Below are 13,205 nucleotides of genomic sequence, written 5' to 3'. Positions count from 1 at the left end.
GAATGATGGTACAACATGACAAAGTTTCATGCCGGCTGGGGCATCGCCCGGTTAAACAAGGCCCCCGTTGTTTTCGTCAGGGAACCAGGGCGAAAAGTCAGCTACTGGAACAAATCTGAAAACACACCCCAACTCAACATCACCAGAGTTAAAGATCGGTACTATCAACATAAGAAGTGTGAATGGCAAAGAAATTGAGCTAGCTGAGGAATTAGATAAGTACCAGATCGACATAATGGGGGTGACTGAAACAAACAAGACAAAAACTGGTGAGACATTTCTGAACAATAAGTACAAAAAGTTATATTCAGGCAATGAAAATCAAGGAAAAGAAGGAGTAGCCATAGTATTCAACACTAAATAGGAGGCAAATCTTGAATGGCAGGCAGTCTCAAGTAGAGTAATGTGGGCAAATATGAGAATAGGGAACTGTACAATGAAACTTATTTGAGCCAATGGTCCCACAGAAAGTTCTACTAAGGTAGAAGTGGAAGAATTGTTTGAGGCTTTAGAGAAAGCAACTGACACGATGAAAAAGGAAAAGGTGGTCCTTGTTGGGGATCTAAATAGCAGAGTAGGAAATGATTGTCCAACATACAAAAATATATTGGGAAAATTTGGAGAAAAGAGCAAAGCTAATAGTAATGACAAATACCTGTTGGCTTTCTGCTCAGGACATGAATTGGTTATTACTAACACAATGTTACAACATAAAAATGTGCACAAATTCACAAGGAGAGAAGAGGCAAGGAATAAGAAAGTCTCATTGACTATGTTATTGTTGATAATGATGTTTTCTCCCTGGTGCCGGACACCAGAGTGTACAGAGGATTTGAAATTGGAAGTGATCACCATTTAGTCCTGAGCAGGATAAAATTGGATTTCATATTGAAAAGAAGAACAGCTAAGGAAGTTTTAAAGCAAATAAAAGTTGGGAAGCTCACAGATGTGAACTGTAGACTAAAATACACAAACATATTGAAGAAAAAATGAAAGAGTTTGAGAACAGTAACCAAACCCTGGAGAAAACACTGATTCAGCCAGAGAGGCATGTGGTGATGTTGTCTGTAAGGATACAGTATCAAACTCTTGCCACTGTATCCTCACTTACCTTACTTACTTACTTGCCAGGAATTTTTGATATGCTTTCTTCTTTTCCTTCACTGCATCTTTAACTTCCTGTGTCCACCTTGGAGTTTTGATTTTTCTATCCTTACAGATACAGTGGCAAACTCTGAAGAAAACACTGATTCAGCCAGAGAGGCATGTGGTGAGGTTGTCTGTAAGGATAGAAAAATCAGAACTCCAAGGTGGACAAAGGAAGTTAAAGATGCAGTGATGGAAAAGAAGAACGCATATCAAAAATTTCTGGCAAATAAGTCAGCTTGTGCTCTTAGAGAATACAGAGACAAATGTAAGAAAGCTAAACACTGTGTAAAACTAGCTAAGCAAAAGTCATGGGAGGACTTTGGTAAGAACATAGAAAATAAATATCAAGAAGGCAAAGATATTCTGGAGGTTGTTGAAGAAGCTCAGAAATGGAGGAAAGTATGCTGTAAAAGGAACTAGAGATGATAAAGGTGACATGAAAATGGGAGAAAAAGATATCTTTGAAGTATGGAGTAATTATAATAATAATATTTGGTTTCCAGATCAAGTGTTGATCGATTTTTATTAAACTGAACCAACTAGTTTCGCCACACTTTAACTGTTGGCATCTTCAGGGCACTTATAAGTTTAAACAATCTCACAATTATGCGTAACTGCAAAACTGACAAAAATTAACTGTAAAAAACTGACTAGAATAATTACAAATAGAATAGTATCAAACGTGAGTGAAACACGTATCGCATGTACAAGGTTAGCTAGCTGTTGCTAAGGAACTTTCTGTAGTTTGTATTAAAGTTCATTTCTTCCATTTTTAAAGTTCTGATTAGGGTTTTCCATATCTCTGGGAGTATTAGGCCTTGATTTCTGTTAAGGTTGACAGTAGAAAAGGCGACTGTGGCTGCTTCTTTGAAAATTCTTGAATGGTAATCTTCCTCTATGTAAAGAGAACAGCTTTTGTCCCACTCGATGACATGGTTAGTTGTAGAGAAATGATATGATAGGCCAGAAATATCATGTCTGTTGTTTTTGACATAGCCAATGTGTTCCTTTTGCCTGATTTCGAGGCTTCTCGAAGTATGTCTGATGTAACTAGAGCCAAAAACGCATGGAATATTATAAACTCCAGCATATTTATAGAAAGGATGGTTGTCTTTTGGAGAAATTAGTAGTTTATGAATAGATTCTATTGGTTTAAATGTTACTCTTATTTTGTGTTGTTTGAGGAGGCTGGCGAGCTTGCTGGAGATGCCACTTACAAACGGAATTGCAATCTTTTTTATATATTGAATATATTCTTGTTCTTCTTTGTGGTGGTTCAGAGAAAAGGACTTTATTGAGTAGTCTTCTTGGATAGCCGTTCAAATACAGATTGTTGGAAATAAATTTTAACTTATCTTGAAGGGTCTCGTAGTCCGTTGTGATGCGAATCGCTCTTTTCTTTGACATGTGTACAATGCTGAGTTTATGTGAGATGTGGTGAGAGGAGCTGAAATGTAGGTAGCGACCTGTATTAGTCGGTTTTCTGTACACCAATAGATTTATACTGCCATCAATTTGTTTTTTGATTAAGATGTCTAAAAATGGTAATTGGTTTTCTCTTTCTAGTTCCAGAGTGAATTTAATAGAACAATGGAAGGAGTTGATCTTTTTGAGATAATCATATATGTCATCTTTGTTGTTGTTCCATACGATGAAGATATCGTCCATATATCTGAACCAAATTTTAGGTTTTGGAATAATTTGGGATAGGAGCTTGTTTTCTAAGTCTTCCATAAAGAGGTCAGCACATGAAGGTGAGAGTGGGCTCCCCATCGCCAATCCTGTTAATTGTTGATAGATCTTATTTTTCCAAGAAAAGTAGTTGGAGTTTAGGCAGTGAGCAAACAATGAGGTTATATCTTGTGGGAACAAGGTACTTGAGATGTCAATGACCTCCACTACAGAACGTTTGTAAAGCGAGATGTGACATCTAAGCTGGCTAGAAGATCATTATCCGATATGTTGATGTTTTTTTAGCTTTTCCACAAAATTTCTGGAATTTTTAATGTAGCTTTCTGAGTTGTGGATGTGTTGTTGTAAGAGTTTCGAGAGGTGTTAAAATATATAAAAACGATTGCAATTCCGTTTGTAAGTGGCATCTCCAACAAGCTTGCTAACTTCCTCAAACAACACAAAATAAGAGTAACATTTAAACCAATAGAATCTATTCGTAAACTACTAAGATCTCCAAAAAGAAGAGAGTGCGAGGAATCGTTTTAGGGAGGATTTCGGATAAACTGGAAAGTGTACATGATTGGTGGAAACATAATTCAAAAGTAATCCTGAGCTGTGCAATTGAGGTGCTTGGTGAGACATCTGAAAAGATTAGAGAGCAGAAGGAGGGTTGGTGGTGGAATAATAATGTACAAGAAGCAGTCACATCTAAGAGGAAGACAAAGCAGAAGTGGGATGAGTCAAGAGTGGTAGAGGACAGAGATGTGTACAGAGAGAGAAAGCAAGAAGCCAAGAGAGTTGTGGCACAGGTGAAGGCCATGGCATATCAAGATCTGTATGATCAATTAGAAACAAAGGAATGACAGAGAAAAATTTACCAACTAGCGAAATGTAGAAATAAAGCAGCAAAGGACATCTTACATGTGAGGCAGATCAAAGATACTGAATTATGGAGTATTATGGAGGGATGTGGACATAAGAAACAGATGGGGAATATACTTTGAGGGAATTTTGAATGAGGAAAATGCAAGGACTCACAGAGAAGATGGGCAGCCTTCTGAGGGGATGGTGCAGAACATCAGTAGAGTGGAGGTGATGGAGGCCATGAAGAGGATGAGGAATGGAAAATCGGTGGGCCCCGACAGGATTCCAGTGGAGGCATGGAAGGCACTGGGGGAAGAGGGAATTGACCTGCTGTGGGACCTGTTCATGAAAGTTTGCCAACAGGAAAATATACCCGAGGAATGGAGGGAGAGTATTCTTGTCCCCATCTACAAGGGTAAAGGGAATGCACAAGACTGTAAAAATTACAGAGGAATAAAGTTGATGTCCCACACAATGAAAATCCTAGAAAGAGTGTTTGATGGAAGATATGAAGCCAAATTGCAAAGGAGCAATTTGGCTTAATGCCTGGTAGATCAGCCACAGATGCTATCATTGGGGTACGACAGATGATGGAAAAGTTTCGAGAGAAGCAACGGGAGCTACATCTGGTATTTATTGATCTGGAGAAAGCGTATGATAGAGTGCCAAGGCAAGAAGTCTGGAGGTGTCTGAGGGAGAAGAAGGTACCGGAGAAATATGTCAGGTTAGTGCTGGAGATGTACAAAAATGTGAAGACAAGTGTTCGAACCTGCCTGGGAGTGACAGAAAGTTTTCCAGTGGCAGTTGGCTTGCATGAAGGGTCTGCATTAAGTCTGTTCCTGTTTAATATTGTGATGGAGGTGGTGACGGAGGAGACACACCTTGGACTATGTTGTATGCAGATGACATCGTGCTGTGTGCAGAATCAAAAGAAGAAGTGGCAGCCAAACTGGAAAGTTGGAGGAAAGTATTGGAAGAGAGAGGTATGAGACTGAGCAGAAGTAAGACCAAGTACATGTGCTGCAAAGTGGATGGCAGCCAGGAGACAGATCTGGAGCTGGAAGGAAATGTCATCAGGATGGTCAGTGACTTCAGATACTTAGGTTCAACAATGAAAGAGAATGGTGAGGCTGAGAAGGAAGTGGGATGCAGGAACTGGAGAGAGAGATGGCTGGAGTGCTATGTGATAAGAGCATGCCGATCAATCTAAAAGACAAAATTTACAAGACAATAGTGAGACCAGCTATGACGTATGCTTTGGAAACTGTGGCCCTGTGGAAAAATAACATCAGCAGGATGGAGGTAGCGGAGATGAGAATGCTTAGGTGGATGTGTGGTGTGACTAGAAAGGATCATCTGAGAAATGATTATGTAAGGGGAATGGTGAAAGTTACGAACTTAGGAGCAAAGATACAGGAGGCAAGGTTGAGATGGTTTTCCTCTTGTTCCTCTTTCCCTGCACATCCATAAATGGATGTGCAGGGAAAGAGGAAGCGTGGATGGCCAAAGAAGAGATAGAGGGAGATGGTGGAGGAGGACTTGAGGATGAAGAACTTAGATGTGGCTACAGCCCAAGGCAGGAAGTTGCGGAGGAGACTCACCACAAACAGCGACCCTACTTGAGTGGGAAAAGCTGCAGAAGAAGAAGTTTAACCCTTTATCCAAGTGTAAGCAAACTTTAACCAAGTATAATGTGCAAGTTTACTTACACATTATACATGTTCATAAATATATGTGCTTTACATTATGGAATACTAAGGCAAGTGATGTGAAGCACCTATATACAAGTTGCTCAGTCGTGAATTTATTTCATGAAGGTACAAGTAAAGGTATACAAACAGAAATGTAATCAGGAATACATATCAATACCTGAAGCAGAAAAAGCCATTAAAAACCTGAAATGTGGAAAGGCAGCTGAAGTAGATGGTATGTGACCAGAAATGCTCAAATATGGAGATATAGTTTTACAGTGGCTACATTGCATAATTCAGGTCTTGTCAGACAGTCAGGTGTGTGTGTGTCTAGTCAGACGGTCAGTCAAAACCTGGATGATTGGAGTAGAGGTCTTATATAAAGTACCTAACTACAAAAAAAGGGAAATGAAACTGAATGTTAGAATTACAGAAAAATTTTTCTACTGAGTTTTCTGGTCAGATTTATACAGGTATATACCTGAGAAAGTATTACGGCTTTCTCACAGATAAAATTATGGAAGCGAAGCTTCGAGAAGAACAAACTGGGTTTAGGCCAAATAGAGGTTGTCAAGACTTTTCATTTTAAGTCCTTGACAATAGTAGTTCAGAAAACATGGTAATATAACAAGGATATCCATTTATGTTTTATAGAACTGGAAAAGGCATATATGGTGTAAATGGGACTTTATATCAAGCAATACTTAGTCTATATTTTTTCTTTTAGTGTTGCACGGTGATCAGCATTCATTTTAGAACTTATGGACTTTACAACAGTGTTATAATAACTATTTTAATTTCCTGAAGTTTCAATCTTCATATTAAGATCATCTGGAGTATATACAAATATACAAGGATAAGTTGAGTTACATTACACACAGTAAGCTAAAGAAACAATGATTTGATCACGAGTTATTCTACTGACCTCTAGTGAAAAAAAAAAAAAAAATACAGATTAATTAATTATTTAGAAACTATAACAAAGCTAAATTCTATTTAAGATAACATGAGAAAAACATTCTTTCTTATAGATAGTCTTCTTTCAGTAACAATGATGTCTATTTTTAACATTACAATTGCTATTTTAGATTTAGGATTCTGGATTATATACAGTCCTGTTTAAAGTTGACTCTTAGAGAGAAAGGTTCTGTGAGTAGAATATGTGCCTTCCATATGGGATTTTTAGACCATCATTATTGTTCAGATTGGGGTGGTTAATAAGAATCTCACAGGCTTCCTTAAATTTGCATTCATACCATGTTTTGGTATGATGTAAACAACTGGTGCTTTTCCAGTCAATTCTATGTAAAGTGTTCAGGGCATGATCAGAAAGGCCAGCTTCACCATAGTTATTATATTTAATGTGTTGTTTATGTTCCTTTTGTCTGATAGGAATTGTGTGTCCTGTTTTCCCTATATATGTATATTACAAGTGCAATAAATACGGTATACTCAAGGGTGGGCCAGCGCAGGGAGTGGGTCTTTGGATGAGTTGAGTAAGCTTTTTAATTTTGCAGGAAGTTTAAAAATGGCTTTGAGGTTGTATTTTTGTAGTATTCTGTTTATTTTATCTGATGTCCCTTTAATGTAGGGAATGGTTATAGTTTTATTGTAGTCTGGTTTATCTCTGTTTTTTATTGAGGTGTAGAGTATTGCTGATAACCTTAAATTCATCTTTCAGTGCTTGTTCATTGGAGCAGATCTTTAAAGCCCTGTTTTTTAGAGTATTAATGACACCTAGTTTTTGTGTTGGGTGGTGGTAGGAGTTTATGTGTATATATTGGCCAGTGTGTGTGTCGGTTTCCAGTACATGGTGAAGGAAAGACTGCCAGAAGGAAGACGTGTGACAAGTGTATCTAGAAACGGAAGTGTGTTCTGTTTTTCAATCTCAACTGTGAACTGTATGCGTTTGTGTTGTTTGTTTAGGTGGCTAAGGAAAGTGTCTAGCGGCCATGGGGGTGCAGATCGCGAAAACATTGTCGATGTATCTAAGCCAGACTTTGGGTTTTAAAGGAGAGGAATCTAGAGCATGTTGCTCAAAATGTTCCATATAAAAGTTAGAAATGGGGGGAGGGGGTAATGGTGAGCCCATGGCTGTGCCTTCTTTTTGTAGGTAGAAAGTGTTTTGCCAAATAAAATAATCAGAACGTAATACATGCGCAAAGAGTGCAGTGATATCTGGAGGGAATTTGTTCTGTAAAAGAAGTATTGTGTCATTGATTGGGACATTCGTAAAGAGTGCAGAGACGTCAAAACTGACTAATAAATCATCTTTTTCTAATGTAATGTCTTTGATTATGCTTATGAAGTGTTGTGTGTTTCTGATATAGGAAGGGGAATGACCTACCAACTCCTTGAGTGTTGCCGCTAATTTCTTGGCTAGGTGATAATTCGGAAAGGTGATAAACCTTTCTCTCTATGAGTTAACTTTAAACAGGACTGTAGGTAATCCAGAATCCTAAATCTAAAATAACAATTGTAATGTTAAAAATAGGACATCATTGTTACTGAAAGAAGACTATCTATAAGAAAGAATGTTTTTCTCATGTTATTTTAACTAGAATTTAGTTTTGATGTAGTTTCTAAATAATTAATTAATCTGTATTTTTTTTTTTTTTTTTTTTCACTAGAGGTCATGCCAATAGAATAACTGGTGATCAAATCATTGTTTCTTTAGCTTACTGTGTGTAATGTAACTCAGTTTGTCCTTGTATATTTGTATATGCTCCAGATGATGATCTTAATATGAAGATCGAAACATTGGGAAATTAAAATAGTTATTTATAGCACGGTTGTAAAGTCCATAATTTCTAAAATGGATAGTCTATATTTGAGTTGTAAGTCAGCAATCAGAATTGAAGGAGGTACAGTTGAATGGTTTGATGTTAAATCAGTCATGAGAAAAGGGGTGCACATTATCTCCACTGTTATTCATCATCTATATGGATAATATTACGAACAAAAGTGGTATCAAACCTGATATCAAAATTGGAGATGTTAATCTCAGCTCTTTGCTTTATGCAGATGATGTTATACTTCTAAATAAATCCAGTAGAGATCTGCAGGATTCCTTGACTAGACTGAATAATTGCTGTAATAAGTTTGGTATAAAAATTAGCAGTAAAAAGACAATGAAAATGGGCAGAAACACAGAAAACTTCACCTACAGAACAAGTAAAACATTTCAGCTATATAGGCACAATTTTTAGTGACAATAGCAAATTAAATATGGAAATAAACAATAGAATTAGCAAAGAATTCATACAGTATGAAGTCCTTGAATAAACTTATACGGTATAAGAGAGAAATTAGTCAAAATACTAAACTAGCAGTATGCAAGACATTCAAACCAATATTAACTTATGGTTCTGAGAACTGAGATAGAAATAAAATAAGACAGAAATAAGACTGGAGACTACAGATATGGGAATTCTGAGAAAGATGGCATTACGGAGGAGGGAAGGTTAGCAAAACAAATGTTCTTTGCCATGATGGCAGGAAAAGACCCACACGAAGACCAAGATCTAGGCAGAATGACACAGTAAGAAGTGCCATAGATCTGGGTTTCCCAAAGCGGGTTCCACAGAGCCTCAGATCTTGTCACTTATTTATTTTTTTAATTAATGAATCGACGATATGATGCTATAAGTTACGTCCATCATACCAGACTTTGAAAAACTCTGCAGTTCAAAACACCAACTGCACTGAAGTCATTAAAATGAACTTAAATTTTTTAAATTTACTGAGCACTAAATTGTAAAATGGTGAGTGTTTATAGATTTCTAACTTTCTTTCATGTTTATTTTAAAGATTGAGTTGTGAGGGCTTCGCAAAAAAATTTTGCTTGCTTTAGGGCTCTCTTCAGCAAGAAGTTTGGGAAACTTGCCTTAGATGACCAAAATATAAGATCTAACAATATTGGAGACTAACAGATACATTAATTTGGAAGAAAATTGTTGATAGGAAGTTAGTAATGATGTAACTTTTTCATGAAGTACTTATAATATCCTGTATACCCGATGTGTCAGGAATTTGATGATGGTGAAACAGCATTTATCTCACTGAAAATCAATTCACAAACAAAAGACATCTATGCACATTAATACTGATATTCTTCTTTCAAACACAATGCTGCCTTGCATTACTGATGTCCCTAAATTGATGGTGTGTGTGTCTAGAGTGACTGATCTTTAGAGAGTTGAAGTTTCCAGAAAAGTATACACCAGGACCTCCTGGCAAGAACTGGTTTGGCACATCACAGAGGAACAGAGTGACCACACACACTGTTCCTCAGTGTGGAAAACAATGCTCCAGTAGGATGGCAAACACAAATTTGCTGCATATGATTGGCTGCAAGGGTGATTATTTGAGGAACATCTAAGGCAATAAAGTATTCTAATTCATGTGAGTTGGAGTCAAAGGAGTAGTATGTGGTCTTGAGGGTACACATCTTGCTGACAGATGTTTATTATTAAAACTTGGGAAATGCCATTTATTCCTACAAAGTCTGATGCATGCATGTTCTTGTTGTGACTCCTGGGCAAAAGATTTAAAATTATGTTATGCAAGGGCAAAAAAGGCAAGTTCCTGATGCTTTCAAAATGGGACTAGTCAGCTAAGAGACAACCCTAACAGGAAACATTGGTTCTCCAGGATTTCTGGGGATTAGTCACAGGGCTGATGATCCCACCTTGAAAAAATTACCTTGCCACAAAATTTGAGTAAACAACATCTGCAGTACAGACTAAACAATGACAAAATGGCAAATATTTTAAGGATTTGAGATTTGGATCATGAAAGGTACTTTCTCTTTACCAGTCTGGATACCTAAGAATGCTACTGGAGCAGTTGGATAAATACAACTAACATATTACTGCTATAAAAGAAATTAGATAGATGGGAGAAAGGGCCATAGAAAAGAAGAATCATTATATTCTATAGCTGCCAAGAAGATCACATGTTTAGAACAACCTTCACTGTAAACAAAAGAATAAAGCATCTTATCATGAACTTCAAAGCAAAATCATCTAAAATATGTAGATTATGAATCAAAGAATAGTTATTTAAATAGTTTTATCTGTGCACATGCATGCTCCAACTGAAGAAAAGAATGATGCTGAAAAAGATCTCTTTTATGTTGATTTAAGATCTATTGGGAACGCCCAAAAAAGGATATTAAAATTATTATAGGTGATTTGAATGCCAAGAGAGGAAAGGTCAATTATTAGGAAATGTAGTTTATATAATGAGTCCAATGATAATAAGGACATACTGATCAGTTTTGCTTCTTCAAGAAACATGGTTGTTGGTAGTTTAATCCTAAACCCATACGAGGTCATTCATAAAATTACCTGGAAATCCCCTGTCAACCAAATTAATCACATCTTTATAGATATAAGACTATAAGACATTTGTCCAAGGGTTTTTTCTATCTAAAGTATCTATTAAGCCTGAAAATTTTCTACTACTATTCTGTCATTGCTTGTTTTGTTTTTAACAGTCCTTTCAAAGTAATTTCTCCAAACATCTAGGATATCCTTATCTTCAGTTTTCATGTTACCATTATAATCTTTGATTCCTCTTACAGTACTCTTTCCTCCATTTCTAAGCTTTTGCAATAGCATTCATAAGGTTTTGGCATCTTCCTGATATTTATCTTCTATATTCTTACCAAAGTCTTCCAATGACTTAGCTCACTTACTTTTTTCACTGTTTTAGAGCATTTGCAACTTATTTGCTAAGAACGTTTGGTATGCTTTCTCCTTGTTGAGGACTGTTTCTTTAACAACTTGGTCCACCATGGTGTTCTTACATCAGTATTATATATCAATGTTTTCTTCAAAGTTTGCCACTGAGACTCAAAGGGTTTGGTTCTTGTTTTCAAGCTGTTTCATTTTTGTTTCAATAACGTTTGTGTAGATGAGTCTACCATTTACTTGTAAAAGGTGATCAACTTTAATTTTTAAAACTTTCTCACATACTGTTCTTTTCGATGTGATATTTATTTTTATCCAGCTCAGCACTAAGTGAGGATCACTTCCAATTTGAAATGATCTGTACATTCTTATATCCTGAACCAGCATGAAGATATATCACTATCAACAATGACACATTTAACAAGGTTTTTATTATTTCATCTATATAGATGAAAGGGTGGCTCACTGGACATCCTTCATGGACTCCTCTGTTTACTGATTTCGTTAAGCAACCTTTTCAATGATTCCCACAGCTATTTGATTGTTTTCATGTACATGTAAGTTAGTTATTCTGAGAGTAGCTGATTTGGAATGTTTAACTTCTTGGGTGATCTACAGCTTGTACCTTGAGATCAAAGCTTTCTGGTAATCTACAAATGCTGTGCTTCTATGCTGAATTCACAATGCTTTTTCCATTAGGATTTTTAATGTAAAAGCTGAGTCAATACATGATTATCCTTTTCAGAAACCATTTTGCTCTTCACAAAGCTTATTTTCAACAGATGATTTGAGTTGTAAAGTTATTATTTGTATGTATAACTTATAACCAGTATTTAAAATACTAGTTATAAGCAATTTATGCAATATTACTGCAATTAATGACTGCAGGTGCAATTCTGCACTCAATAAGATTTATTCTTTCCTTCATAGTTACATGTTGATTAGCATTCATTATTAAAAAATTATGTAAACTAATACCATGTTATAGTAATCAATAAATCTTGATCAATAAGATTTATATTTTCCTTTATAAAGTGTTATGGTTTCATGATTAAAGCAGTATATTATTATTAGGTGTTAAAATATTTGTTCACAATTAATTTTCCTGCTGACTACTTAACGTGCATTATTTCTAATAATTTTTTTGTTATTTATTATTAAAAATTTATCATGTTTTATTGTTTAGTAATATAATATGTATAAACTGTATAACATAAAATGTTCTGCTTATTAAGCATCCAACATCCCTAATGAATTAACTTATCTAACATGAGACTTGTTTGCTATCCAGTGAACAAATACAGTGATTTATAAAAGTTTGCTCTCAGCTACCAAGAACTAATCATGGCAGAATAATAAAAAAATCCCACATTGTGTAACCATTGATTATTGTTATTATTATTGTCTTTATTTATACAAAGCCTTTTCTTTCATTCTTATCATAGTTTATTAATTTCCAAATCATGAATAACTGAATAATTATCTCTTCCAGTCTTCAATGTAGACCAGGATATTGTTATCAAAACAACTATATGTTAAATAACCCCTTTTCGCTCTCTTAAATTTAGATATATTTTGGCCAATGCTCATTATAACAAACTTGTAGGAACCAAAGAAATAGTCTGGTACTGGGTGAAAGGTTTGTTAATATAAACTTCTTTTATCATAACACTGATCTAAGAAACCTTGACTGTAACTTTGGATAGTCTGTTATATTGAGAGCCTACTGTATACATATGCATCTATATATATTTTATATTGCAGATTATACCTTGTCTGGAACATCTTCATGTACAGCATGACCACATTGGGGTAATACTTGCATCTGAAATTTTCCTAACGTTAACAAAAAATAATAAAAGTAATCACATTAAATATCTGGTGTCAATAATATTTATTCACTCATACAATTTATAAGTTAATCACAAGCTGCATCTTTTAATGCATGAAAATGAATAAGTTTAAATAAAAATGAAACAGGGTATTCCTTGTTATTAGAACTCTGTGAAATTCCAAGACTCATCATAACTCACAACATTATCAATATGAACTGCATTCAAAATATTTTCCATACAGTCAGCATTCCCTATGGAAAAAACATTATAACAAACTGCCAAAAAAAAAAAAAAAA

At 35.5% G+C, this 13,205-nt stretch overlaps 1 protein-coding gene across 3 annotated transcripts in view; it reads right to left on the bottom strand.

Moving 5' to 3' along the window:
* Positions 1 to 13,205, bottom strand: part of LOC150097976 (protein phosphatase methylesterase 1) — a 371,474-nt gene that overhangs the window by 79,342 nt on the left and 278,927 nt on the right. For all 3 annotated transcript variants that reach the window (XR_016549609.1, XM_090406577.1, XM_090406576.1), the window contains exon 14: positions 12,846 to 12,910. Coding sequence is in view for 2 of the 3 variants with exons in the window: in XM_090406577.1 (XP_090262703.1) it covers positions 12,846 to 12,910 (65 nt within the window). In the remaining variant the exon portion in view is untranslated. The remainder of the gene's footprint in view (positions 1 to 12,845; positions 12,911 to 13,205) is intronic.

This window comes from Typopeltis vanoorti, chromosome 16, assembly GCF_054136105.1.
Source record: "Typopeltis vanoorti isolate ZY-2024b chromosome 16, IOZ_Tvanoo_1.0, whole genome shotgun sequence".
Classification (NCBI taxonomy): Eukaryota; Metazoa; Arthropoda; class Arachnida; order Uropygi; family Thelyphonidae; genus Typopeltis; species Typopeltis vanoorti.
This window is presented reverse-complemented; position numbering and strand designations above follow the sequence as displayed.